The sequence below is a fragment of the Agelaius phoeniceus genome, chromosome 6 (genome assembly GCF_051311805.1).
Source record: "Agelaius phoeniceus isolate bAgePho1 chromosome 6, bAgePho1.hap1, whole genome shotgun sequence".
Lineage (NCBI taxonomy): Eukaryota > Metazoa > Chordata > Aves > Passeriformes > Icteridae > Agelaius > Agelaius phoeniceus.
Window position 1 is genome coordinate 26,534,530 of NC_135270.1, and position 27,270 is coordinate 26,561,799.

The 27,270-nt window shown below is 38.3% G+C and overlaps 1 protein-coding gene across 1 annotated transcript in view; it reads left to right on the plus strand.

Annotated features, from left to right (window-relative positions):
* The window catches only part of RTF1 (RTF1 homolog, Paf1/RNA polymerase II complex component), a 28,503-nt gene extending 1,453 nt beyond the window's left edge, over nucleotides 1-27,050 (plus strand). The window contains exons 2-18 of the mRNA XM_054634750.2: nucleotides 1,290-1,400; nucleotides 9,735-9,882; nucleotides 11,366-11,570; nucleotides 13,604-13,718; nucleotides 15,308-15,419; nucleotides 16,258-16,393; nucleotides 16,981-17,158; nucleotides 18,074-18,156; nucleotides 18,493-18,580; nucleotides 18,665-18,772; nucleotides 19,342-19,419; nucleotides 20,747-20,868; nucleotides 21,241-21,298; nucleotides 21,873-21,950; nucleotides 23,012-23,107; nucleotides 23,399-23,510; nucleotides 24,290-27,050. Coding sequence (XP_054490725.1) covers nucleotides 1,290-1,400; nucleotides 9,735-9,882; nucleotides 11,366-11,570; nucleotides 13,604-13,718; nucleotides 15,308-15,419; nucleotides 16,258-16,393; nucleotides 16,981-17,158; nucleotides 18,074-18,156; nucleotides 18,493-18,580; nucleotides 18,665-18,772; nucleotides 19,342-19,419; nucleotides 20,747-20,868; nucleotides 21,241-21,298; nucleotides 21,873-21,950; nucleotides 23,012-23,107; nucleotides 23,399-23,510; nucleotides 24,290-24,396 — 1,935 coding nt within the window. The 3' untranslated portion in view covers nucleotides 24,397-27,050. The remainder of the gene's footprint in view (nucleotides 1-1,289; nucleotides 1,401-9,734; nucleotides 9,883-11,365; nucleotides 11,571-13,603; nucleotides 13,719-15,307; nucleotides 15,420-16,257; nucleotides 16,394-16,980; nucleotides 17,159-18,073; nucleotides 18,157-18,492; nucleotides 18,581-18,664; nucleotides 18,773-19,341; nucleotides 19,420-20,746; nucleotides 20,869-21,240; nucleotides 21,299-21,872; nucleotides 21,951-23,011; nucleotides 23,108-23,398; nucleotides 23,511-24,289) is intronic.
* Nucleotides 27,051-27,270: the final 220 nt, after the last annotated feature.

Sequence of the window (27,270 nt, forward strand, 5' to 3'; positions counted from 1 at the left end):
GTGTGTGCAAAGATGAAGATCAGGTAGCAGGGAAGCCATGTTTTTGAGATGAGAGAATACTGACTTAAATGTTAAATACTGAGTAGAATAAATGTTTGACAGGTTCCCATGGCAATCTAGGCTTGTTGAATCAAAGGGCTAGCAGCCTTTTAAATATAGTATGTTGGAAAACAGAACAAGTGTAGAAAGAAAGAAAGAGAAAGAAAGAAAGAAAAGAAAAGAAAGAGGAATATGGCTTTCTTCAAGAGCTTCCCAAAGAGAAGCACTGAAGCTTCTTCAGGAGCTTCCAGAGATCTGTTAATTGTACAATTGTGCCATGTTGATGTTACAGGGCTTCTTTAGAGGTTGGTAAAATGCCATTGCTAATGAACTAATAAAAAGTTTCTTTGTTGGTAAGTAGGCAGACCGTCAGTTTCTGCAATGTTTGTGTTCTCGTTTGAGGTGGTAAATTGTAATCAGTTTGTTGAGATAATCTTCCAGTTGTGGAACTAATGGAAACTAATCCAGCATCAACTTCCCAGGACTGCAGAAGTTGGTGTGGCTGTATTTCCACACACAGCTAAGACTCATCAGCCCCAGAGTAATGTTTCTGAGAATAGATTCTGTGTCCCAGACTGCAAAGACAGTAACACAGCTTCAAAAATGTTTGCTTTGTACTACTGCTTGTGTCACCTGAACAAGTGATGAACAGGAGATGATGAGAGTATTTGAGAGCCATGTAGTTCTTTGTGTGCGTGTGTGTTGCCTGTGAAAATGCTTCCTTTTGAGCAGAACAGCTCTACTAAGTTTCACAGACTGTCCAAACTGACTAAATATTACCAAACATGATGTAAAAGTGATGCTTAAAGCATTTACCCTTTAAAGTGTATAATTGCAGACATCTCTGTTATTTAGGAGAAGAAGGTTGCTATCTACTGGTATTTGGCTTTTTAGAGCTGATGCTTCATGGTGTAGTCAGGGTGGTTTTGAATTATTACCCAATCCAAATAAGACAGATCTGGACATGACTCTGAAAGTAACTTGTCTTACACTGTTTATGCCAAGAAAGTAATGGTAGTAGTAGTTACCCTTTATAGCTTATCTTTAAAATCCTTTTGTAGCACCCAGTATTAAAATTGTGTGTGCACATGTACATTTATGAAACACAGGTAGAGTTGTTCCTTAGTAGGTGGCAATAATTGTGCTACTGAGATGTGCTCAGATATTGCAGAGAACCTGCATGTGCACTGACCTGGATTGTTAAAACTAATCACAACACTTTGAAATAAATGTGTGTGTTTTTACATCAGGAGCTCCTGTCATTGGCCAAACGGAAGCGCAGTGACTCTGAAGAAAAGGAACCACCTGTGAGCAAACCTACAGCATCCTCGGACTCTGAGACATCAGACAGTGATGATGAGGTGACTTTATCGCGTTATCAGTGACGTTGCTGTGAGCTATTTGTCTGATCATACCTAAGCAGTGAAAGTGTATTTATCATACAGTATATTTAGCCTGCTGACTTCATAAGGTGGGACTGGCTAACAATGATGGAGACCCATTAAGGCCAGAGATTTTTTTTTTTAATGAATATGTTTTGAATTCTAATTGTATACAGAATAGTCTGTATATAGAAAAGATGACTGCCACTTTATTCCCACATTCATATAGTGTGGTGAGCTGCCTGCTTTAAACTAGTGTTTTTCCTGTGTTGTGCTTGCTGTTGAAGTAGCAGTGAAGCTGCTAAAGCTGTACTCTGAATTCAGGGAGTGAGATTTTCACCTTTTGAGTGGAGCTTCCTACGTGACAGAAGGGTCAAGGCGGATAGTACTATTTTACAGGTAGTAAAACTGTTCTACTTAGCTACTTTTATTCTCCAAGAACTGTGCTGTGAATTAGCTGTCTGGCCATTTGGATATGCAACAGGGTGTGTTCTGACCGACATCTTTGAAGAAAGAGGCAAGAAAGAGTTCAGTATTACTTTTTTCTAAGGTTTCTCAATTTCTTGTATTACAGTGCTTATCTGCTGGTTCTGTTTTTAGTATTTGTTCTTGGTACTATAGTCTAGAGCTGGTTAAAAGCCTGTGCATCAAGAAAAGAAAAATTTTAAAAAAACTATTAAAACAGGTACTGACAAATGTTAAACAGGTATGTGAGTATAAGCAATTTCTGGAAAGCTTACAAATATTTTTGCTATTCCACCTATTCTTAAATATTTGACAGGGAGATGTTTGGTGTGGGTTTTTGTATTTTTTTCCTTCTAAAGTAACAGTACAGATTATCCATTGTGGCAGCTTGTAGCCTAACAGGGTAGGCCAGTGATAAACTGTAAAGTATTTGTTAGTGTAGCAGAGTTGTTCCAATAACTGTGAAGAATGTGCAGTTTAATTTTCTTTCTGAGGCATTTTAAAAATAAATATGCTTGGAACTCTGTTCCAAATCAATCATTTTCTTAAAAAACCTGCTTCTTGTATATCTAATATGCATTTAAGGCACAAAGACAAAATAGTGGACAACCTAGATATATTAGGTTTCTTATTGGGGAACTACTCAGTCTGTCATGTCATGGTGTGTGTTCAGATCTGTTGGCTCCCAGTTTATTTATTCTAAGTTATGTGGAGACCAGCTTGTCTGGAAAAAGTAGACTTGGGTGTGGAGAGCATGTGGATGATAAAGCCTTCCATTCTGTGTTTATCTCTGAAAGCTGTCAGAATTTTAACTTGTGTAATAAGTAAGGTCTACCTTTCTCTTCTGTGTAGAATGTGACAATTCGTTTCACAAATTTGCACAGACCTTGCGGATCAGCGGTGCTACTGTTGCACCCAGCATGTTTGATACTCTTTCTAATCTGTGTGTCATTTCAAATTGATACTCTGTTCTTTCTGACCTCCATGCAGCAAGAGGAAAAAGATTTAGAGAAGAGGTAATTAGGACACTTGCTTCTATTCCTGTGCCTGAAATATGCATTCTGAACTGCTGCTTGTCACAGCAGGATGAGCGGCTGGCTTACAACAGTTCTGCTTCTGCCAGTCATTCCTTTCCTGGGCTTGACTGCATTAGTCCTGCTGAATAACTCACGTTTTAATAAGTATTCTTGTGGTTGGTTTGAAGTTTGTTCAATCCTGGGATTTGGAGTAGGGGGGATCTAAAAGTTGAATTTGTATTATTTGACTTCCTGCAAGGTGAAGACCTTGAGGCAAAAGCATGGAAATTGTTGCCCTGGACAAATGTGCCTAATCATACCCATGTGTTTCCACAGAGGCTTTTCAATGTGCATGTCCTTTGTGATTCCTGGAAAGCACTAAATGTTCCAAGATTGGCACTATGTTGCATGTACAGGAAAGAAGCCTAAATCTATTGCAGAGTGTAATGCAGCATGCTGCTTTCTTTTAGAGGGAGGAAAGTTTGTGGGGCATAGGGGAGAGAAAAACATTTTGGAATTACTGAATAACAGCAGGTACAAATCATGCTGCATCTATATGATAGTGCCCAAGGGATGTCACTACATCTTTTATGTTATATTTATGTCTATCAGTGAGAATGCGCTTCTCTCCCAGATGCTGAGTTCCGTAACACTTCTGTAACACTTCTGTAACCACCTCTGTGCTCTGAATCAAATTTCCTAGCCACCAGACTGAAAGTGAGTTGCAAGTAATGAAATAGGAGGGATGCTCTGAACTGCCTTGTGGTGGGGCTGTGGGGCATTCTTGACTGAATCACTCTAGTCTTTTGTTCAGAGAGCTGATAAATAGCAATGACTGCAGGGCATTGCAATGAGGAGAGCCACCTTTGCAAAGAGATGTACTAATCTGGACACAGATGGCTCCTTTATCTGATGTGTGACCATGTCTGCTCAAGAGCTCACCATGTCAAACTGGTAGCTTTCTACATGTAACCAGTTTGGTGCTAGCCAGGTTCCTGCTGGGGCTACCATGCCAGAGGTTTGTGTGTCCACAAAGTGTTCGTGTTACTGATTGAGGGCATTAGGTGGATGATGTTCCTCAGTTGCAGTAGGTTAATTCTGGGCTCTTGCTTTTCCTTTTAAGCATCTTTGCTTACAGTAAGATAATTCATTCTGTTGTGTGAGAAGAGGGGATGACTTCTGGAACAACTTCACTGACATTAGTGTTGATTAGACAGAAAGCCACAGTGCTACAGGAGCTCCTGTTTGCTTCTCTTGAAAAGTACACTCATTCTAATGGCAGGAAGAGTTCAGTTCTGCCTTTCAACACCTACAGGGTCAGGACAGAATATCCTTCCAGAACTAGAAAACTTCTATAATGAGTGCTTAGTACTATTCTGGAGTTTAGTGAGGATTATCTGTTTATACCTTTTTTTTACAAATGTGGTAATTTGTTAGGGACTTGTATAGCTGAAGATCTTGTCAAGAGCTATGGGACAGAGGAGGAGGTGAGCAGTAGTCATACAGCTAGTGAGGAGATTGGTTTCAAGTAACAGCCTAGAGGGTTTTATGCCTTTTTGTATCTCCTTACTGCACTTAAAGTTAGAGCACTCCAGCAAGGCATAGATGAACAGAATACTGCATGTGTTCTTTCTGTTTTGGGGATGTCTTTTTGTGGGTTTGTAGAAATTACAGTACTGAATATTGTCTTTTCCTGTGTACTTTTATTTTATAATACTGCTTAATTAAACCTTCAAAAATGAGTGGGTTCTCCAGTCCTGTGAGGCCTTTGCCACACATTTTTTTCAAGCTTAGGAAATTTGAAACAGGCCATGCTTTAATCTTCTTATACACAGCTTATAGACTGTGTGCTTTGTAACTTTGACTTTTCCTAGAGACAGTTTCCTTCAGCTATGAATGGGTGCAATAGTAAAGCTTTTCTCAAGTAAGAGAGGTGGTGATATTTCCTCCACTCCAAATAAGGTGCAAGTGCAAATCTGAATAGCACAAGCTAATTGTATGAAGGCTGGCATGTCCAAAGGAATAATGTGAATAAGCTGTGGACAAAATTGGTATAAAATTTAATCTGTAACTAACTTCTTTAAATTGCAAACTAGCATGGGGATAACTTCTACGGATTTGATTTCTGGGAGCTTCTTGGAGCTGTACTTGAATGAAAAGGGTAGATCAGGTGTCTGGTGATACTTTGGTCCATGAAGCCTTCTTCAGCCAGTTCCTGTGAAAGCCTCTTCTGTGGCTTCCAAAGGTGTTTTCTTTATTTGCTTATTTCTTTTCCATTTTGGTTCGTACCTAGAATTTCCTCTCTGTCTAAAATAGTTCTTAAAGTTTTCTGATTGCTAGGCTGTTATCATCATGAAAGAGTTTGAGGTGTTCAAATGACAGGTGTAGATCCTGTAAAGGCAGGATAAATAACAGGGACTTTTTATTTACTATTTTGTTTTAAAAGTAGTGGTAGAGAGTATTTTCCTCCTTGAAGCTCTTGGAGTGCTGTCTGTAGAGTTTTCCAAGCTTTGAGAAAGCCTGAAGACAGTAAATTCTGCCTTATTTTCATATCTGTGCTTCCTGCTGTTGAGTTCAGACAGGCTGGAACTGTAGTTTCATGGCTTGCCTGGTGGACTGCCCTATTTTTTTCCTGTATGAATGCATGAAAGCTTGTAAGCTGAGCTGATGTTACCTACCTTGGTGCACTTAAATGCAATGCCAACAGGACAACTGAAGTTTTTCTGGCCTTGGAAAGGAACACATTGGTAAGGGACCTATTTTGCTTTGATGTTGTGGCTTGTAGTTTGCATTTTGCTTATAAAGCCATTGGATATGGCAAGACAGGCTGGCAACCTCCCTTGTGCCTCTCTGGCTTGATAAGGGGTTAAAAAAAGCTGGGAGAACACCTATTTGCAAATTAAAATCTCAGTGTCTAATGCATTTAGGTACTGTGTGAATAGAAGGAAGTAGCAACTACCTGAGCAGTAGAACAATTCTGCATTCTGAGCTCACTTCAGGTATAGGGTTTTTTTCTTTTTTTCTTTTTTCTTTTTTTTTCCCACAATTTCATTTCATCTCCCTACTGGAAATATGTTCCAGGTTTGCTGAGCTATACATTGTTTTCTTAAATCACTTTGTGTAGTTGGTTTTTTTAGAGCTGACTTTTAAATCTAGGTAATTTCTAATGTGGTGAGTTGGGGTGTTTTTTTTTTTCCCTAAGTCCATTCTGGTTACTGTGGCTTAATTTGGACTTCTTAGAATCAAAGAATTATTTAGGTTGACAAGGACCTTTAGGATCATCATGTCCAACTGTTTCTTGGAGGAAACATGCAAGCTATTAGCACTATGAACCTTGGCAGCCAGAGGAAAATTCAAAAGGCTCTTCTGGCTCCTTCTTGTGAGAGAGCCATAAAGCTCTGTTGTTTGGTAGTGCTGAACAATAAGCAGAAGGGCACGTTGCACTACACTTGTGCACGGCTTTATTAACTTGTTGTGTCTGGAACCACGGAGGGTTCCAGATGGTGGCCGAGGAGGCAGTGCTGAATAGAGGGGCTGTTCCCAGCAGGCAGTACAGTCATGGGAAGCATGAGAGGCATTGACTGGGGCTGCCTGACTGCAGCAGAGTGGAAGAGGGGACCTGGAGAAACTGCAGTAGAGGACACATTTTGGAAAGTGACCGTTGTTTGGAGTTAAGGGAAAAAGAGCAAAGAAATGTTTCTGACTATAACTGTGTGCATTTTTACTTGATGTTGCATTGTGAACATGTATTTTTGATTTCGACTGGTGTGCTGGAGCATGAGGAAGGGACTCAAGACTTTGGCTTTCCAATATTTCCTTCCCTCTCCTTCCTAGATCAGCTAAGCTGTTGTGTCCTCCTCTGTTGCAAGAAGAAATTCATATTGGCCATGCTCTCTGAGCAGAGCAGATAGATCATTGAGTGTCCAAACAGCAAGTGCAGTAGTGTCCAAATGCACTTTGTGAGCCTAGGAGTCTTGTGCTTGTCCTGGTTTTGAGTGGTCCAAGATTTGTCCTAACTCTTGTCTTGTCTTGTAGTTGTTCTGGGAATAACCAGGCATTCATGAGGGATTGAGGTAACTGAATAAGCCCAAAAGCAACTGAGTTGGCTAAGAATTTGTCTTTGTGACAACACTGAAATTGGAAGATGGACATAGAGGTCACTTGAATGAACAAAAGTGAGATGAAGTGTTATCTTCAGGGTGAAATAGAAACCAAAGCACACTTTCCTAGATGAGAGAGCAGATTTTTTAATTACCTTGTCCCATGTTGGTTTGTTTGGGTGGTTTTTCATTTTTTCATTTTGGTGGTGTGTTTTTTTGTTTGTGGGTTTTTTTGTTTTTGTTTTTGCTTTGGGGTTTTTTGGTCTTTTTTTTTGTTGTTGTTGTCATTGTTTGTGTGTTTGGGATTTTTGTTGTTTAGGTGGGATTTTTTTGTTTGGTGTTTCTTTGTGGGGTTTTTTTTGGTTGCTGTTTTTTTGTTTTGTTTTGTTTTTCCAAGTGTTTGTCACATAGGTTTCTTTTCAGTCCTATCTTCCTGGTCATAGGTTTTATCCACAATTCTACTAGTGAGTTAAAAGCTGAAAACAGTGATATGTAACACATGTATGTACAGCTATTAAACATTTTATTCACTGAGGCCCTGCTGGTTTTTATCTGATCTTAGCTTCTTTAATCTCAGCATGACCTCTCAAGGTCTTGATATAACTGTGCTGCTCTACTGTGGCTTTCTGTGTGCTGCTTCCTTGCTGTGCAGCATGCTGACATGAGGTATAATTCAGCATTAGAACACTGAAAAGAAGTGGCAGAGCTCTGGGAGGGAGGCACCTCTTCATCACTGCTAAACACTGAGTTTCACTTTTCTTGCTGTTGTGTCCTCTCTGGTATGTCAGTGGTGGGTGAGTGTTTGAGCAAATAGCAAAAATGCACTTTTCTGTTCACCTGGGAGATGATTCCTTAATGCTGAGATTTGAGTAGATTTAGACAGAGTGCCAGCTTGTTCTTTACTGATTTATATGAGCATAGTAACCAGAAATAATATTAGACAGCAATATTGTAACACTGAACAAGTAAAACTTTAATGCTGAAGCCAGTAAAAACTTCCAGCTCAGGCTGGTATAAAGTCAGAAGCTTTCTGTGCAGTTTTTTCTCACCTGTCCTATGGACCATAGCAGACTCTGGGGTACCTGCATAGGGTATGAATTGCAAGGCTCACCACTGTACTTTTACCTTAGGAAAAAGAACAAAACCAGCTTTGGCCTTGACAGAGACTTTTGAATACTCTGATGGTGCCTAAAGTACATGATGAAGCATTTGGTAATATGAAAAGTACAAGGCTGGGTGTGAGAGTAATCAAAACCTGGCAAATTCCAAAGGTATTTGTTCAGGTATTGTTAGATTAGGTAGTGGCTTATAATTACTTGCTTGAGTTTCATCTAGAGTAATTGAACACCAGAGATCTCTGAGGATGGTGTCTTATCAGACAGAACAATTTATCAAATTTGATGGAATGATGACTGTCTGCAGAGATAGTCTTGATTCATCCCCCAGGATAGAGTGATTGGGTAAGAAGCCTAAAGTTTTTATGTATCTGAGGTCAAATCTAAAGTGGTTTTTTTTTCCACTTAGAGTAGTTTTTAGTGCAAGACCTCACTTATGCACAGTTGTATTTGCTCACTTGCATTATGACTAGTTTTTTAAGACTCCGTGTTCAACCACATGGTGATGTGCATGAAAGATGAGAACAATATGCAGGTATTTAGAGGATCTGTGTGTGTGTGTGTATATAAATATTTATTTATATATATATATATATATATATATATATATATATATATATATATATATATATATATAAAAAGCCTGAGGGTCTCATGCCTGGAGAATTTTTAGAAAGAGGTGGTGGAGTACAAAATATTGTAATGCCTTTAAGTAATATATGGGCAATCTTTATTGCTTCTATTCCCTCTGTCTTTACCCAGGTAGTTGAAACAATGTAAAAATTCAATTAAGAAATCCCACTGTAAGGTAAACCCTAGTTCTTCTGGGACTTTGGGAATTAAAATGGCTATCTGTCTGGTGGTGGTGTAAGTCTTGTACTTGGAAACTATGGTCCAAGTTAACTGAAAATATGACATTAAAAGAAAATTAAAATTAGGACTTGATACTGTATTTTTTTCTTTTTTTTTTTTCCTGACTTCTTTGCTTCTGATTTGATTCCACTTTGTGTACATAGGGGGTAGTGCCACCACCTGCATCTATAAGTGGACTGTTGGCTTGTTGCATAGAAATACAGACATTGTGTAATTTTGGTAAAACTGAGATTTTGAAGAGGCTGTCACGTATAATTGGTGTCCTTCATGAATGTAAAATCTGCTCCTGGTTAAACTAGTTCTGGAAAAACATCAGTTGCTTCTGTTCAATAGTAAACTAAAGCTAATCTTTACAAACACATTGGACACATTTTTTAAAATTATTTTCTTAGGAAAATATTTTCAATACCTCCTCACTTGGCAGATATTGCCAACTTTGAAGTCTTCATTATCTTTTAAAAGCAGTCATTTACCAACTGTTAAAACTGTTTTTTTTTTCAAAGAAAAAACTTCAACCAACCGCACAACACTCTACTCCCAAAAACCTCTCCCGAAAAAGGCTCTCATTTATGTGATAAGTTTCCTATTGGCTTCTCTTTTTTTTTCTCTTCTTTACACTTGTATGATTTTTTTGCTGTCAGGTGTTGGACTATTTCTCAGCTGGTTTTACTCCAGTGTTCTGGAGAAGGGAGAAGAGAGTGGCGTTTGTATCTCACGATCCCTTTCTTGCTTCTTTCCTTGCAGTGGACTGTTGGAGGTTCTAAAAACAAGAAAAAGGGAAAAGCGGGTAAGGCAGAGAAGAAAGGAGCCATGAAGAGACAGATGAACAAAGCTGCCTCTTCTGGCAGCTCGGATAAAGACAGCTCGGCCGAGAGCTCGGCACCTGAAGAGGGTAAGATAATACCTGTGCATTTATTTAGAGTGATTCCAAGTGAACTTACCTGTTGTGCACCCTGGAGAGAAATGTTGCATGGTGATATTGAAGACCATCTTCAAAGATTTTTAGTTGTGTAACTTACAGTCAGAGTAACTTTTACATTTACTGTGGCTTAAAGTAATTCAGTGTAGCATTGCTGTGAGCATTCCATTACAACTACAAGGTAAATGCTATTTCATCTGAAGAATGAATGACCTTTCATTGCTTGACTTTCTCCTGGAAAAAAGGCTTCCTTGCTTCCTTCTAGCATGTCCTATCTATCCATGTGGGAAGCATTTTTGATTCTCATTGACGTACTTTCCCATCCCAAACTTCTTGTGATAACAAAGGGAAAGGTACATAGTGTTTGTGATGCAAATAAGAGCTTATCTTTTATGCATTTGCTCTGACTTGGAATTCTTGCACATTTATACTGACATAGAAGAAGAAAAATAATTTTATAACTTTGTCAGAATTTTTTTAAATTAATATTGAATACATTTCAATGCTGGGCAAACTTCCTATCTTCTGTTTTCATCATGTCCATGAAGGTTTGCAGGTGCTTACTTGCAATTTCCATTGATGCTAAAAAAGGAAGTTAAAAAAGTACATGAAGGAGCTTACAGTTTTAAGTGTATCAAGCACAGCAGATACAGACAAAAGCATGGAGTGACTGCACCTGTATATACCAGCACTTACAAATCAAGGGTTTTCACAGTGTGAGCTTGCAAAGCTGGAAGTTTCCAGAAATACCAATACCAGAGTGGAAGTGAAAGAAGGAATCCTAATGGCCTGCTTTTGTAATTCAATGTTATTTAGTCAATTAGGTGAGACAATCAAAGCGTTTGGACTTGGATCAAGTTTAAAGGTGGTATTACCCAATACTAGAGAGGAGTCAGCTGTTCCCTAAACCCCTCTGGAGCTGGGAGGACTTGTTACAGTAACAGGGCATTGCCAGCCCTGAGGATATTGGTTTCAACTTTATCTCCTGGTGTAGCAATTTATAGTGTTGCAGTCTTTGCATGACTAATTTTGGTCCTTCAGGTTGCTATAATGAGGTGGTTAATTCTGTGGTGGTTGATCATGGTGTTTGAGGTGTGTGCACACAAATTCATGGCTCTATAAGCAACTTGTCAGGGACATAAGCATATGGGCATAGAAGTCTAACTGTAGGACTGCAACACATTACTAAAAGGCCTTTTAAATTTGTTTGTTCTACTAAGAATTTTTCATTATAACCCAGTTTGTATTCAAATGTAGTACCACTCATTTTAGATTTTTTTTAGCATACATATATTATGATAATTTTGATCTGGCCTTAAATTGCATTATAGGTATGTTTTTAGTATAGTGGAAGACAAGTGTAGAATTAATTCATGTTATGCCTTGCTAATATGCTATAATGAAGTGGTTGGGCTTTGCCCCAGCTGAATCTCATTACCTTATATTTTTGATTTAGGAGAGGTCTCTGACTCAGAAAGCAACAGCTCCTCATCTAGCTCAGATTCAGATTCTTCATCTGAAGATGAGGAATTCCATGATGGGTATGGAGAAGACCTGATGGGAGATGAAGAAGACCGAGCTCGACTGGAACAAATGACAGAAAAGGAGAGAGAGCAGGAACTGTTTAACCGGATAGAGAAGAGAGAAGTGCTAAAGAGAAGGTGAATTTTATATCTGTTGATATTTGGTAGCAAATTCTTAAAGGCTGCATAGGGAGTATGCTGACTGTGCTCTCAGTACTGTTAAGTGAGTTAAGCTTGACTGTATATTTTTTGTAACTAAACTGTCCTTATAGTAGTTAAGAAGCACACAGCAGGAGTTCTGCATATTCTTGTAGGAGACAGTATCTAAAAGTTTCTCAGCTGTTGAATATGCCTGGTTCTATCAGCTACTCTTGTAGTTATTTTACTGCCCCATAGGTTAGATGCCAGACAGTCAGAAGGCCTGCTTTTCTTCATCTTTTTTGTATTAACTGTCATGTGTTGATGCTTTGGGAAAAGGCAAACAAAGCATAAGGTGTACATGAGTTTTTGCAACTTTTCAGAAAACCATGATCAGTGTTAGGGTTGCCTGTATATGGGTGTGAAACTGGTTTGGGTCCTAATAGAAGGTAGAGATACTGAAATAATGAGTGGTGTTGGATATGTCCTTTTCATGGAATCTTTAGTACCTTATGTACTGTTGTTTTATTGTTTGTCTGTAGCTGTTACACTGTCCAGGCAGCTTCTTTATATAGTAAAGGTATTTTACTTCCCATGTGTCTTAATCTAAAGGATTTGGCATGTATGGGACAAGGTTTCTCGAGTTTCTTTCTTCTTTAGTGCCTTCTCTTTTCTCACTTGCTGAGAAATTTCCCTAGAAGACTGACATCTGTTGAGTAAATCATGTCAATACAAGCAACTGCCAAACTGTGTTTGTCCAAGCCATAGCTAGAACACTGCCTGCCTGCCTTGATTTTAACACCACATTCAGAATCTTATGTGGTCTGCTGCTCTCCTCAAAGGGATCAGAATGATTGTAAGTTTGGATTTAGATCATGTAGAAGGACATCATATTGTTCAAATTTTACTCTCTATTTCCTGGTAACTGAATGTCTCTGTTCTAGAATGAATGCTGGAGAATACTTGATACAAACAAGCTAAACAGTCAAAGCTTGAGTTACTGATTTAATCTTAAATGAATTTGTGCTGTCTGTGTAAAGTCTTGGCAGTTAGAACTAAGGGGGTGGTGGGATAGTCATTTATGATAAATTTAATCTTTTAAAAGCTCTTTGTGTGCACATTATGCTGTGAGTTCATTTGGATTACAGCAGACATTGCATCTGCTATAATGCCTGTGCCTTGTGTGTCATGCTTCATGTTAAAGGCATAAAGGGCAATGAGCTCATCTGACACTTCAGTTTGTTGTCTACAAAATCCAGGTGTAAAGGACTGAAGAAGAATCGACTGTGTAGTGTGCATGTAGATAACACATGAATTTCAGTTTTTGGAAGCTATTTTTTTTCTTGTGTATGTCCATATAGCAATGACCAGTCCAGGGTGCAGTGGAATCTTGTTCTTGGGTTGTTCTATTGAAATTACTACTCTTCTGAATTCAGTGGCTGAAAATAAGACATCAGGGTGATATATTTCATGAAGGTAGACATGGAAGTGCCTAAATTCTTCTGCAGAAACTGAGTCTGATGAGAATTCAGCTGCTGAAGGAGGACTTGAAACGTGGCAGTCATTCTTATACAGACCAGTGCCAGTAAAAAGGTGAAGTTTAAGCATGAAAAAGCTAGCATGACAGTGGCTTTAAAGAAAAAAAATCTTTAGCTGTTTAGGTTCAAATTATGTAAAATAGCCACATGATTTTAGAGTTTGAGGCAGCATGCAATGATCACTGCACTGGCAAAGAGGAAGATGGAGTAAGGGCATATTTCTGTGGAATAGTAATTTCTACATGGTCTCATCAACCCTTTAAGTTAGCTCTCTGAAGGACTGCACTTGGTGTGCTCAGCTTTTCTTCACTATGTTTTCTTGGGAAAGGAAGGGGATGGGAATAGGGGACAGGATAACATAAAAGGGACAAGGAACAAGCAGTTGAAGTGTTACTTGCAGCCTAATAGCAATTGTGATAGTATGTGAGCAATCCTTTGCTCTCTCAGGAAGAGCATTCTTTCATACATTCTTTTTGTTCCAATAACTTCTACTAGATTTGAAATCAAGAAAAAACTAAAAACAGCAAAAAAGAAAGAAAAGAAAGAGAAAAAGAAAAAGCAAGAGGAAGAGCAGGAGAAGAAAAAACTCACACAGATCCAGGAATCCCAGGTAGGAAATGAAACTGTTCTTTGTAATAAACCCTTTTTCCTTGGAGAAAGGGGAGAGGATATGGCCTCTCTACCCCTAATGTTTTCCCTTAATGTCTAACAGTGTAGTAAACAGATCAGAATTTAGTTAATTTATATGCTCAAGCTATCTTCAGTTTTTCCAGTTCATTTAAGGAAGTTAACATCTTTGGCCTGTTGAGGGGTGCACTAATACTACTTTAATGAAAAATACAAAATTGCAGCTATGTCTGCAGTTGCTGTGATAGCCCTCCCACATGAGAAAAGGAAAGCAACCTTTTACAGTTCCTTTAGCCAAACTTCTGTAGTTCAGTCTGAAACATTCCATGCATGCTCTTCTTGAAAAGTTTGAGAGAGCAGACCAAAAACTGCTCAGCTATCATATTAATTATTTTGTGTGCACGTACATACAGTGGCAAAGATGCTTAGTTTCCTCTGGCAGGGATGTCAAGGAAAAGCTTGAATGCCAGGAGGAGCAGAAGTAGTTCTATAGTTTTTCCTACCTCCAGTAAAAAGAGGACAACACTAGTTTTTGAGGCCAGGCCTCTGTAACTGAGCTGTGGTTTCAAATAGTGAAGATCCTGCCATTAATACAGAGCCAGGGCAGGTAGGCTCTCAGAGTGGGATGAGATTCATCTTGCCTAACTTCAGCCATCTAAGAACCAGTTGATTGTTTACACTTTTTGTTGCCTGTCATTTTGTGCAATGGAAGAGGGCATCTTCAGCTGATGATTCACTGTGTTATTTTCTAGTGAAACAGATGTTTAACACCTAAAATCTAATTGGGTGAGATGAGTTTTCCCTTAGGCACATGTTGAGTGGAATGAATCGCATTTCCCTACTCCCTCAACTCCATATATGTACATTGTGTATGCTTTAATAGTCCATTTATAATACACAAAGTGTACTTGCAAATACATATATGCATGTGTAAAAGGATCTTATGTAGAGTTCTTCTACAGTGCCTTGCAGAAATTACTTCAACTTAGCCGAAATTATTGTCTTTTATGCTTATTATAGAGGCTGCTTTCTCTATAGAGATAGACCTGTTAGAAATGGAAAACACAAGAAGACTTTAAACATTTAAGATTTGGACCATCTTGCAGATTTTACAAGCAGCTTTCTTTCTGCTTTAAGTATTTTTTAACATGACTTTTTCCTTTGCTACTAAATGAAAACTAGTGCTTTGATTTGGCCTTGCAGAAGCAGCAAATGAGACTATTCATCCAGTTTTTCCTCATTACATGTTATTTGCTGAATTATTTCTGTTTTATTTTCTCTATCCTTTTGTAACTTAAAGGAGGAATTTTGAGACTAAGACTTGGTGGCAGAAATGTTGAACTATAAATATGTTCATTAATTTTGATATGAAGCAGAATAAAGAAATATGCTCCAGATTGCTATCTCTCTCTAGCTTCCATAAAAAATGAACTGAAAAAAACTGATTTCAAAAAGGAATAAGCTAGTAATTTCTATTTGAAAAAAATTCAAAGTATGCAAACAAATATTTGTTTTGATGCTTTTCAACTTATGGATTAATGGTGTTGAGGGATTTTCTGCATATGTTTTTAGGTCATGTCACATAACAAAGAGCGGAGATCAAAGCGGGATGAAAAGCTAGACAAGAAATCTCAGGCAATGGAGGAGCTAAAAGCAGAAAGAGAGAAAAGGAAGAACAGAACAGGTATGAAAGGATGTTGCTCTTGCTACAGTTTTTGAGGCATTATTGCAGCTTTCTGAAATCACTACTTCCTGTTTCAAATTAATGCATCAATCCTACACCTTGGAGTGAATGAATTCCATGTCTGTGTTTTCCTTGGCCTTTGCCCAGCATGACCATCTAGGGTGATACTTGGCAATTTACCACTGATGGAGTATTCCTCACCCCTGCCCCTCCCTGGAGTGGCCTAACATCAGAACTTTGATCACAGTCCACTGAATGGTTCTTAGTAAGGTTTAGTTAATGTATCTGAATTGGTCACTTGGATTCAGGTTTTTAATCTCTGAATCATTCAAACTCCTGCTTATTGTTCTTGTGATACCCTGTCTACATTTGCTTGTTTCTTCACTGGCACATCATCTTGTCCATCTTGCCACTAACTTTTGATGCAGCCATATTTTTTACTCTACTGGACTTCATTGTAATCCTCTCCAAACATGAGGTTTTTTTATTTTTCCATGTAAAATAGCAATGAGTTGTCTGATCATAATAGTTTTTTTCTTGTATATCCAGTTGTTACACCCATCTTGAGTTACTATGTACAGTCAAATTGGGAGACTGAAATTAAGTACAACTGAGGTTTAGAATGATTTTAAATACTTCATGTATATGCAAAGAGAGAAGTCAACGAAGTGCACAGCTTACTAGTGGATTTGAACATGTGCCACCTGTATCTAGTGTAAAATTAATACCTGTCTGCCTCTTGGACTTTTTTTAAAGCAATTAAGGTTCAGCTCTTTTAGGGAAGCATTTCATAAAATATTTATAGGTTGCTTTTCCTTGTTCTCTGTCCTTCACCCAGCTGAATTGCTTGCAAAAAAACAGCCATTAAAAACTAGTGAAGTATACTCTGATGATGAAGAGGAGGAGGAGGATGATAAGTCTAGTGAGAAAAGTGATCGCTCATCCAGATCGTCATCCTCTGATGAAGAGGAAGAGTAAGTAGTAAACACTAGGCTATGATTACTTGTAAGTATGTTCAAAAATAGAGATCTACTTTAGGTAGACACATGCTTTTTCAGAGGATTTTTTGGGGCAGTTCAGTGTCTCTAAAGTGTTTTTGCCTCTGGGCAAAATGGCATTGCTCAGATTTGAGTCCTTGGCACTATATCGTGGTTCATGGGACTTGTTACCTTGGGTGGGTTTGCAACTTCAGTTCCCTGCTGTCAGATTAAGCCCAAATTACACTGTTGTGTACTGATTTGTTTAGTCCTGCAGTTCAGCAGCTGCAGATCTCTGGGCAGATACATGTGCTGGCTTATCTTAAAGCGTTTGTCTATAAACTGCCTCGGTGTGTGTCTTTCTGCTTTCTGGTAGCAGGGGCAGCATTTAATTTCACCTTAAGCCTTTCTCATGAATGCTAAATTCACACATCTACAGTCAACTAGTGCATGATGAATCATTCCTTTTACTGGTAATTTAAATTATGTAAGGTGCTCATGCTGCACCTTACTCAGGACCCCCTTTTTGGGCTTCAATTATGTCTCTACTTTTTCTTTATTCTCTCTCACCTCTCCCAAATCAGGAAAGAAGAAATTCCTCCCAAGTCCCAGCCAGTGTCCCTGCCTGAAGAGCTGAACCGAGTGCGGTTGTCGCGGCACAAGCTGGAGCGCTGGTGTCACATGCCCTTCTTTGCCAAGACCGTCACCGGCTGCTTTGTCCGCATTGGCATCGGCAATCACAACAGCAAACCTGTATATCGGGTGGGTTTAGCGCTGAGGGATTTAATTCTTTGTTGTGTGCTGTAATAAAATATTTGCAGCTTATCAGGTCTCAGGTGCCAGGGACTGTTTGACTGATAAAAAAAGATTGCTTATAACCAGAAAATGTAATTGCTGCCAAAGAGGTGGAAGAGACTGGTTTAAGAATAATTAAATCTGTGTGACCACCTAGGGGAGGAGATAAATTTAGTGAGAGAGACAGAGCACTAAAAAAGCCTGATCTTCCAGTTTTGGTTCATGCTGTCTTATCATTTGTATTGCAAACTAGAGTTTTAGACTCTAGTTTGAGACTGCTTAGACCAAGTAAGGATGAGTAAGATTCATTCCTTACTTTTAGGACCATTCTGAAGTTATTGTGTGGTCTTGACTCTTTTTTTACAAAGCTTCTGGTACACCCCTGTGCCTTTAGAAGAGACTGCATTGAGAACACAGTTTTGTTTTTCTGTTTCATTGTTGTAATCATAGGATACAATAATAGTCTCTAAAATTGCCTTAAAAAGGCCCCAGAAGGGTTGTGTTTAGTACCTGAGCAGCAGTAGTGTATTTCATTTGAAATATATGTTAACCCAAACCAACGTTATTTGAGAAGGAAATAGGAAAGGTAGGAGAGTGTACACTATTTGGGCAGGAAGGCAGAGCTGTGAAGATACAAAAACTGCATCAGGCATTCAGATGGTATAATTTATTAACTCAAAAATTATGTATGAAGCAACTCATTCAGTACCTGATAACGTATACTGAAGTGTCCTGCTTTCCTTGATCTGGTTAGAATTGTTAGCTAGATTAAGGTTTTTTATTTCTAATGAAAAGGTTTGAATATGCCCGATACATTCCAGAAACATGAAAAAACAATCCTAAACCTCTCTTGCATCCTTCTTCTCATACTCTGTGATACAGGTTGCTGAAATAACTGGTGTGGTAGAGACTGCAAAGGTTTACCAGCTTGGTGGCACACGGACAAACAAAGGCCTGCAGTTGCGGTAAGATACTCAAGGAATTATCTTTAGTTCATAAATAAGTGTCCTTTTCATAGCAAATAATGGTCTGTGTGGGATTTGGAGGTGAGAACTGAAAAGTAGACTGAGCCTTGTCACGCTACGTAATGCTAGAATGTTTGGTTTGGGTTTATTTGGGTTTTTTTCCTCCTTGTGCGTAGTGGAAATTATAAAATACCCCAAAAATTTCATGCAGGCTGTTATGATTATGTTGATGTGTGGTTGTTTATTTTTGGACTTGTTTAATCAGATTACACGTATAGATCCAATGTCACCACTTTACACCATCACAAGTGGATGTTTTGCATTTTATCGTTGCAGGCATGGCAATGATTCACGTGTGTTTCGCTTGGAGTTTGTCTCAAATCAGGAATTTACTGAAAGTGAATTTATGAAGTGGAAGGAAGCAGTAAGTTTGCTAGACTTCAGTTGCTTCTTAGCAGCCTTCTGCCAAACATACTTTAAGTAGAAAGTAACTCTGTCTTTTGTTTAGATGTTCTCTGCTGGGATGCAGCTACCCACACTAGATGAGATAAACAAGAAGGAAGTGTCCATCAAAGAAGCCCTCAACTACAAGTTTAATGATCAGGACATTGAAGAGGTAAATGGTGCATTGTAGTGAAGCTGTGTCAGTGCTTAAAAGTGACAGGAATTCATGCAGTAGCAGTTACAAAGCCAAATGATCATGGTATTTGCATTCCAAGGAAGTAAAAGGCTCAAAGGAAGTTTCATAACTGGATAGAGTAGCTTGGTGATCCTGCCGTTGTCTTGTGTTCACTCCTGCTTTTCTTTATCATTTGTGCCCTGTTATCTCCTCTTGAACTTGCGTTGCGTATCTCTGAACTCCTGAGTATGGCAACTTAGTTCTCAAGTTGTGAAAAACTTGACAGCATCACGGTAGTTGCATTTTTCACAGGTTTTGCAGTTTTGTACTTGCTTGGTACTGACCAAAGGTGATAAGCATCAGGCTTTTGTAGGTAGTAAGGAGAATGGAGCTGAAACTCATTACCAAGGGCACAAACTAAAAAACAGAACTATCAGAGCATACATCAAATTCAGTGGCAATAAATAAATTTCTTAGGTGATACTCTTCTGTTGATTCTAATGTCCAACTACTGAAATAGAGATTTCATATTTGCATATTCATGTTGTTTCCTCTGCATCTTACAGATTGTGAAGGAGAAGGAAAGGTTCAGAAAAGCACCTCCAAATTATGCCATGAAGAAAACTCAGCTATTAAAGGAGAAGGTGAGAGATGAGATGATGCCTGCAAGCTTTATGCAGTCTTTGATTTCAAAGAACTGGAATTCATCTGGATTGGCAGAAGTCAGCAGTAGGCTCAACTTTAACTGTGTAGCTGGAAGGGGGTTCTCAAGGTTCATTGCTGGGATTGGAATACTCAAAAGAATCCAGTCAGCTATTGCACCCCTTTTTTTTAGGGGCAATTGCCAACAATTTAAGCTGTCTCTTCTTGTGTCTGTTAAACAAGGTCTTAAACTGGTCTGCCTCAGAAACTTCTTATTTTTTCTTAGTTTTTTTCTCTTTTGTTTTTTTTTTTTTGGTCCTTTTAGTGTTTTTTGGTGGGTTTTTTTTGGTTTTTTTGGTGTTTTTTTTTGTTGTTGTTGGTGGTGGTGGGTTTTTTGTTTCTTTTTTTTTGGTTTTGTTTGTTTGTTTGTTTTTGTTTTTATAGTACTTGGTAATAATGTTTGGAAGTTGCTTTCCTTTTCTTATTTTAAGATAGGAAAAACAGAAGTTGTTTTACATTTTTTATTCAGGACTAACTGAATTGTCATTTTATGCCTGGTAATTTCTATTGAAAAAAAAGAAGTGGCTGAAAGGTTTACTTGCCATGAACTATTTTTACCTGTAGTCTTCCTGGAACAAGTAGACCTAACAGTGCATAAAAGCCAAAGCCAAGAAGCGAAGAAAAGGAGCAGTCTTAAGTATCTCTGAAGATAGGACTGCACAAATAGAGCCAAAATTTGCTTGTCTTTCTCGAGACATTAAAGCTTCATATACAGTAAAACCCAAGAGTTCGTATTAATTTACCTTTCTTGGTTCCTTGGTTTAACTGTATTTTTTTCTGTGGTCGCTATTTTACTATACACGAACATGTAAAAGATGAGGTTCCCGTCACAGGGAGTGCAGTTTCTTTTTGTTGTCACCAGGTGGCGCAATAAGCTGTTGTCGTGCCTCAGGTGACGACGCCCCGCTCTCCGAAGTAAATGGCAACTGGAAGTTGTGGAAATAATTCTTTTCCTGATCTGCTGAATGGGGATGTTAAATTTTCATAAAACTTGTAATTTAAGTAATCTCACTGACCTGTCCTCCCCATGCTGGGACTGGTGTTTCTACATCCTCCTTAGTGTAAGGGTTTTCAGAGTTCTTAGAATAAGAAATCCAGTTTTACCCTGAGTTGTAAGGAAAGTGTAGCTCTTTGTTGTACTCTTACCATGCAGGGAAGAACATTCACGACTGAAGTAGGGTTGACTGACTGATTCATGGATATATCTCTTGTCTCTCTGAGTAATTCTGGGTAGAGAGTAGTTCCTAATTAGTTCCTTTTTGGTTGAAGGCTATGGCTGAGGATTTGGGGGACCAAGATAAGGCCAAGCAGATTCAAGATCAGCTTAATGAACTTGAAGAGAGAGCAGAGGCCCTGGATCGTCAGCGAACAAAAAATATTTCTGCAATCAGGTAAGAAGCAGATATTGGGCATTTTCTTTCTTAAACAGTATCAAACAATATGTAAAAAAGAGAAACTAATGCATTAACAAATTAACTGCAGGATTTTGTTTCTTTTTTCCTGTACAGTGTGTTAATGTGTATTGTAATGGCTCTTTTAGTCCTTGTCTATCTTCACTTTCTTGTATCTGTCATGCTGTTAAAACTGTCAAAAATGTAAACTGTCTTCTATATACCCCAGGGTGCAGTTGCATTGCAATAAGAGTAATTTGTGGTCAGGATGAAGCTGCAAGAATGCTTTCAGCTGTTTTGCTGTGTAGGGACTGATAAATGACAGTCACTTTCTTTTTCTTTCCCCCACCCTCCTTTTTTTCCATTCTGCAGTTACATCAACCAGAGAAATAGAGAGTGGAATATCGTTGAGTCTGAGAAGGCTCTTGTGGTAAATAGTGCTGAATTCATACTTTTCTACGAGTAGAGGGGAAATGATGCAGAGGGATAATTGCATGGCAAAGTCACTAATTTTTTAAAACCTGTAAAATCTTTCATAGAGGCAAATGATATGATTTGAAAGCACATTGCTTTATCCTTTTCCTCAATTCAGTTATCAGCAGATTAGTCACTGTAAGAGTGACTTAATGCTTGTTGTATGGGAAAGAAAATGTTTCCTCATAAAGGAGACTTCAAATAAGAGAAGAGTGAAGGAGATATTCGGTTCTTTGTAGTTACATTTTTATTAAGGAAGAGTTAAGCTTGTTAACAAATGCTTAAGCATTAACCTTCCTGAGAGCTGTGTGCCTATTTTCTCTTGTTGCATGCAATACGGACACTTTTGTCCTATGAAGCACAAGACAATGGGTGCATTAAAATCTTTCTAATCTGTAATGTTGCTGGTTTTTCTCTGATCTCAGTATTGTATATAGCAGATGAGTAATTCCATGGATGGGGGGCTGTGGGAGGATTTAAAAGAGAACAAGTAGCAAACTCTGAAAAACCATGTGCAATTTCTTCTCCAGGCTGAAAGTCACAGCATGAAGAACCAACAAATGGACCCCTTTACTAGACGGCAGTGCAAGCCCACAATAGTGTCTAATGTGAGTGTAAGACTTAAGTTCAGTTGAGGCAATTTGTTGAAAAACAGAAACCAATGTAATGCAGAATGCAGGAACAAAAATTCCCAACTGTGCCATATGCTATTAACACCCTGAATGGCAGTGTGAGATACAGCTGAGTGAGATCCTGGTCCCTCTTCTTTTTTAATGCAAAGTGTGAAGGACATAAGTGATGTGGGTATGTACTGCAAAAGCAACCATGATTGAGACTTCTGTCATGAGTTCATCTATGTTGAATTATTCAGATTTAGTTAGCTCTGAGAATATAGTTTGCTTTAAGTGTGAGTTTCACTTTTAATTAGCTGAAAGTTTCCTGAAAGGTCAGTTTAGGGTGAGAGGAGAACAAGCATTTGGGCCTGTGATGGATGAAGCAGTTAAACAGAAACCTCCCTCGTGATACTGTGGCAAAACCTTCTCCTGCAATTCCTCCATATATAACTGATGAGTGGCAAGGTGATCACCTCCTCCTTCTAAGTAATCTGGCCTTGTTGAGGTCTGTTCTGGAAGAGTATGTGGTTCTGGTGTAGGTACCTAAAAAACCAACTGCTCAGGTTGGCTTTCATCAGTCTCCACAAACCAGCAAGGAAACAAAAGAGAAATTCTGTTGCAGGGATTGAATGAAGTATTTCTTAAATACTTCTTTAATAGAAAAGAATTGTAACTGAGTAGCTTTATTATGCTAGAGAACTATTAGGTAAAGACAGTAGTCTTCTATAGATTGCTTGTCAGTGTTTCAGGCAGAACTGAAAGCAAATACATACTAAGTAGCATCAAGAGTAGTCACAGAAACAAACCGTATAACCAGGGAATGTATTTCTGGTTTCTTTCTGACGATGATTTTTAGTTTGTTATTGTCAGATAATGCCAGGATGATTTCAGTAGCCTTCTGGGATTCTGAAAGTTGGGTGAACGCATATACAGTCTCTTATGGTTTTAGATTCATGGATGTGAAAACTGTTTTAACAAAATGTAGTTCTAGCTTTTGCAAATTTAAATGCATGAATTTTTAATTTTTATTCTTGCCTGATATTTCACCTTTGCAGTCCAGAGATCCTGCTGTCCAAGCTGCCATCCTTGCCCAGCTAAATGCAAAATATGGATCTGGTGTGTTACCAGATGCTCCAAAGGACATAAATAAGGTAAGTTTCCATTTTTGTCTCCGTTATGTTCCTCACACTGTCACCCTTTTGTTCTGTGAAGCTTGTGAGTAACAGAGATGCATACTTCAATTGTAGAACAGGGTATCCTGTAAAGCTTTATCATGAAAAGCAACAGTTTCTTGGTTACTTGAAACAGGAAATTTAAGTTGCTCTAGCAGTATGAAAGCTACACTAAGAGTGTTTATGACAGAAGACGGGGAAAAAAACATTTTTATCTCTGTTTTTGTGGCCAGATAAGGTTTGGAGACTTACCTGTAGTCTTCATTTCAGGGTCAAGGAAAAGATAAAGATGTGAACTCTAAATCAGCTAGTGACCTCTCAGAAGATCTTTTCAAAGTGCATGACTTTGATGTAAAGATTGATCTTCAGGTTCCCAGTTCAGGTAGGTGTTCCATCTGAGTTTGGGGATGTGATCGTCCAGCCCATTTTGATAGAACTTACTTCTTCCAGAATAATTCTTTTAAGGATTTGATGGGCTTTTGGAAATGGGAGTAAGGACTCTTGTTTACCATCTTGGCAAGTGTCTTGAACTGAGGAGGGTGGGGATGTGTGATAGTGACATCCATTTCTTTCATTACTTGAAGGATTAGATATGCAGTTTCTTGGAGGACAATAATTTAGGAAGTACTGTAAGAATGCACAAAGACAAGAAGCAAGAGCAGGAGAAGTTGTTTTTCAAAACGAGGTCAACTCTGGATGTAAGACTAGAGAATGAGGCAGGAGTTCAAGAACAAGAAACTTTGTGTAAGAGCTAGTGAGAGTTAGGAACTTGAGTTAGCAAGCAGATGAGGGTTAGGCACTGAAGGACACTGAAGAGAGAAGGATGAGGAGTTTTCCTTAGACAGAACACCATTTTGGCATCTTATTTTGTGCAGTCTCCTTGCTTAGCAGAAGAATCTGGAGACTGATGAAAATGTGTGTGGTAGACATAGATAGAATGTTTGACTTTTTCTGCTTACTATCTGTCTCTGGATTAATATACAGAGTCAAAATTGCATGTGCTGCATCTATGAGTATAAGCTCCCCAATACTGTCTGTATTATTAACTGAAGATGTGTACTAGAGAAGCCAAACATGATTTTGTGGTGAAGTTGTCAGCAAAAACAACAAGTAAAAATTTTGCCTGTAGTTTTGTCCTTACTCTTTTCTTGTCCCCAACAGAATCTAAGGCACTGGCCATCACCTCCAAGGCTCCTCCAGCAAAAGATGGTGCCCCTCGGCGATCATTGAACTTGGAGGACTACAAAAAGAGACGGGGGCTTATTTGAGCATGCCCACTCTGCTGCTTCTGATCCTGCATGCTCCATGATGATGTCCTACTTTTTCTTCCTCCCTTTTCAGTTCTCTCTTCTGGGTTGGAGCAGCAATGGAGCTGGGAAGAGACTCTTTAAAACTGCCAGTCATCTGTAACATAAACCATTCAACTATTTACTGTATAGACCTCCCTTCTTGCCCTTTCCTCTGCTCCCCTCACAAATGTGGATCTGTGCTATTTGGGGTTTTCCCATTTCTTTTAGTTTGAGTTTTGTTTTTATTTTGTTGATGCAGCTCGTTGGTCCACTCTGTGTTCAGTATTAGCCTGAGGTCTGGATTTCCATAGGAATCTTGGCAGTCGCAGAATCAACACTTGGTGATCTCCCCTTACATACCACCACAGGCACAGTGAATAAACGTTGGCGCAAGACCTTTGTGGCTGGAAGGTCATCTGCACTTTCTCCCTCTTCTTCCTCCTTCATCCTAGTTTTGGAGAAGGGAATCTTCAAAAACTGGCCTAGGTTCAAAGTGTAAATTTTTTTGGGAGGGTTGTGTGACTTTTTTTCAGGTGTTTTTTATCATTTTTAAGCTGCAGTACTATTTGTATCCGTCTGTCACAGTTCTTTACGGCTGTTTGAATTTCTACCAGCTGTATTTGAGCATCTGAAATTGCAAGAAAGAAACTCATTAAATGTGATTCTTCTTACTAAAATGGCTTGGCTGATATAGCTATTTAACTTCATGTTCTCTTTTTTAATTACACTTAACCGATGAGAAAGAGGTACACAGCTCTTAATGTGGGACTTGTCATCTATAGCACATCCAGACTCTACAGCTGTAACGGGGTGAAGTAGCTTTTTATGGGGTGATCCTGGGGAGCTCATTTGGTTGGGCTTTAGTTTCTTCTCCAAGCCTTCAATATTACATATTTGTTAAGCTATCATGTCATCACTGGACTCCAGCTTACTTTGTTTCTTGCTTTCTGAACCATTTAAATGGGGCTTCTATCATAAACAAAAATTTTTTTTAAAAAATCACATTTTATGGAAGGGGAAGGACATAATAGAAAGATCAGTGGGTAATATGAGAGGTAGGTGATGGACATTTTTCATTTATAACCTGGTACAAGTAGAGTGCAACACGAGCACAAGAATTATATGGCTTTATGGAATATTTGACTAGGCATAAATTGACAGCTAAATTATCACTCAGGTGTAAAAAAGAAAAAAAAATCAAATGTAAATATAAGTGACATTTAAAAAATAGCTTTTCCAAACAAGATACAGCTGAATATATGAAACTAAGAACTAAATTAAAAGAGAATTAGAAATCTAAAAGTTAGAGGCTCTCGTTCAGGTAAGCGTGCAAGCACGTGTGTGTTCCTACTCAGGCCAGTATGAATATAACAACTTAAGCACTGAACTGGATAGGAATGTTTCTGGGGGACTCTAAGGAGCAAAAATGCAATGCTCTTCTTGTGTCAGAGCATCGCTGTTTTTCTGAAGTCATACACTGGTTATCTTAAAACCTGTGTTTGATACTTTGTTGTTGGATTCTTAATGAAACTTTAATCTAGTTCTTATTTAACTTTTTCTTCCTTTTTTAACAGCAGCTTTAAAGAAACATCATGTAATATGTGCAGATTGATTCTACAAACTGTGTATAAAAAGAAAATCAACGTATGAAGCCTACCATGTAAACAAATAAATAGAATTATTTCAGTACTTATTTACTGAATAGTCCATAGTTCTAGGACATGTGGATTATTCTGTAAATATGTAATCATAGACTACTTTATTTGATGGCCTATTTTAGCAGCTTCTCTGGAGTTAGAGTAGGCTGTCACATATACATACTTATAACTTTTTAAGATTGGATTTATGGGACGTACCATCATAACTTCATAGGAAACATTGTGATTCACTGTGTAGATAAGCATTTGATATGATTTGGTTTTTTCAACAGCTAAAGTGATTTGTGATAAAAAAAATATTAAACTTACTTGGCAATAGACGGTTTTAAAAATAATCAGTCTAATGGTTTGCAGAAATAATTGCCAAATCAAAGAGTTCAGGAACTGATTTTTTCCACAGAAATGCCTCAGAGCTCTGAGATGCAGTGACAAGTGGTCTCTAAAGGTAAACTTAACCCAAATACAGTATTTTTAATATGCTTGGCCTTGATGTATTAGTTTTAGTAAACTTCTGCATTTGGTAACACAAAACACCAAAATGTGGATGATGGATCCATACAGTGTTGCAAATAACTTTTAGTAGAGAAAACTGAAACACAGGAGATGCAGTGTGTTTAGGATGCCAGTCTGATTGATGGACTATGACCTAGTTATCTGCAATTATGAAGCTGCCACTTACCTTCTCAAAGTCTCTGCGTTTTCCTAAAATGCTGTTTTTCAGAGAAGGCAACTGTCAGTAAATTATGCAAACCTCTTATATTGAAAATAATACATGAAGAAAGTACTCTTGAATAGTTACATAATTGTATGAAAGCTGTAATCTTTTTTCCTTTAAGTGCATGTAAAGGTGAGTGACTACACCTCCCACTTGTTAGAGAGGGAGAGATTTGTTTACTTTGTTTCATTGGTGTCCTAGCATAGTTCATCACAATTGTACAGACTTATATAAATAAACTTGGTTTGTTGGTTTAATAAGGTTGATTGTTTATCCCTTGATCTGAGGTGCTAAGAGTTTCCTGTCTGGATCTTGTTTTTTAGAAACTGACACTATTATATTTAATACTAATATTGTGAAATAATTAATGAAAAGTAAGCCCTCTTTCTTTGCAAGAGCTGCTGTTGACTCCTGGATCACTCTCTAACATCTGGAGTTGGTCCTTATCACTAGACTCAAATGGAGCCTCTTGGAAGGTTA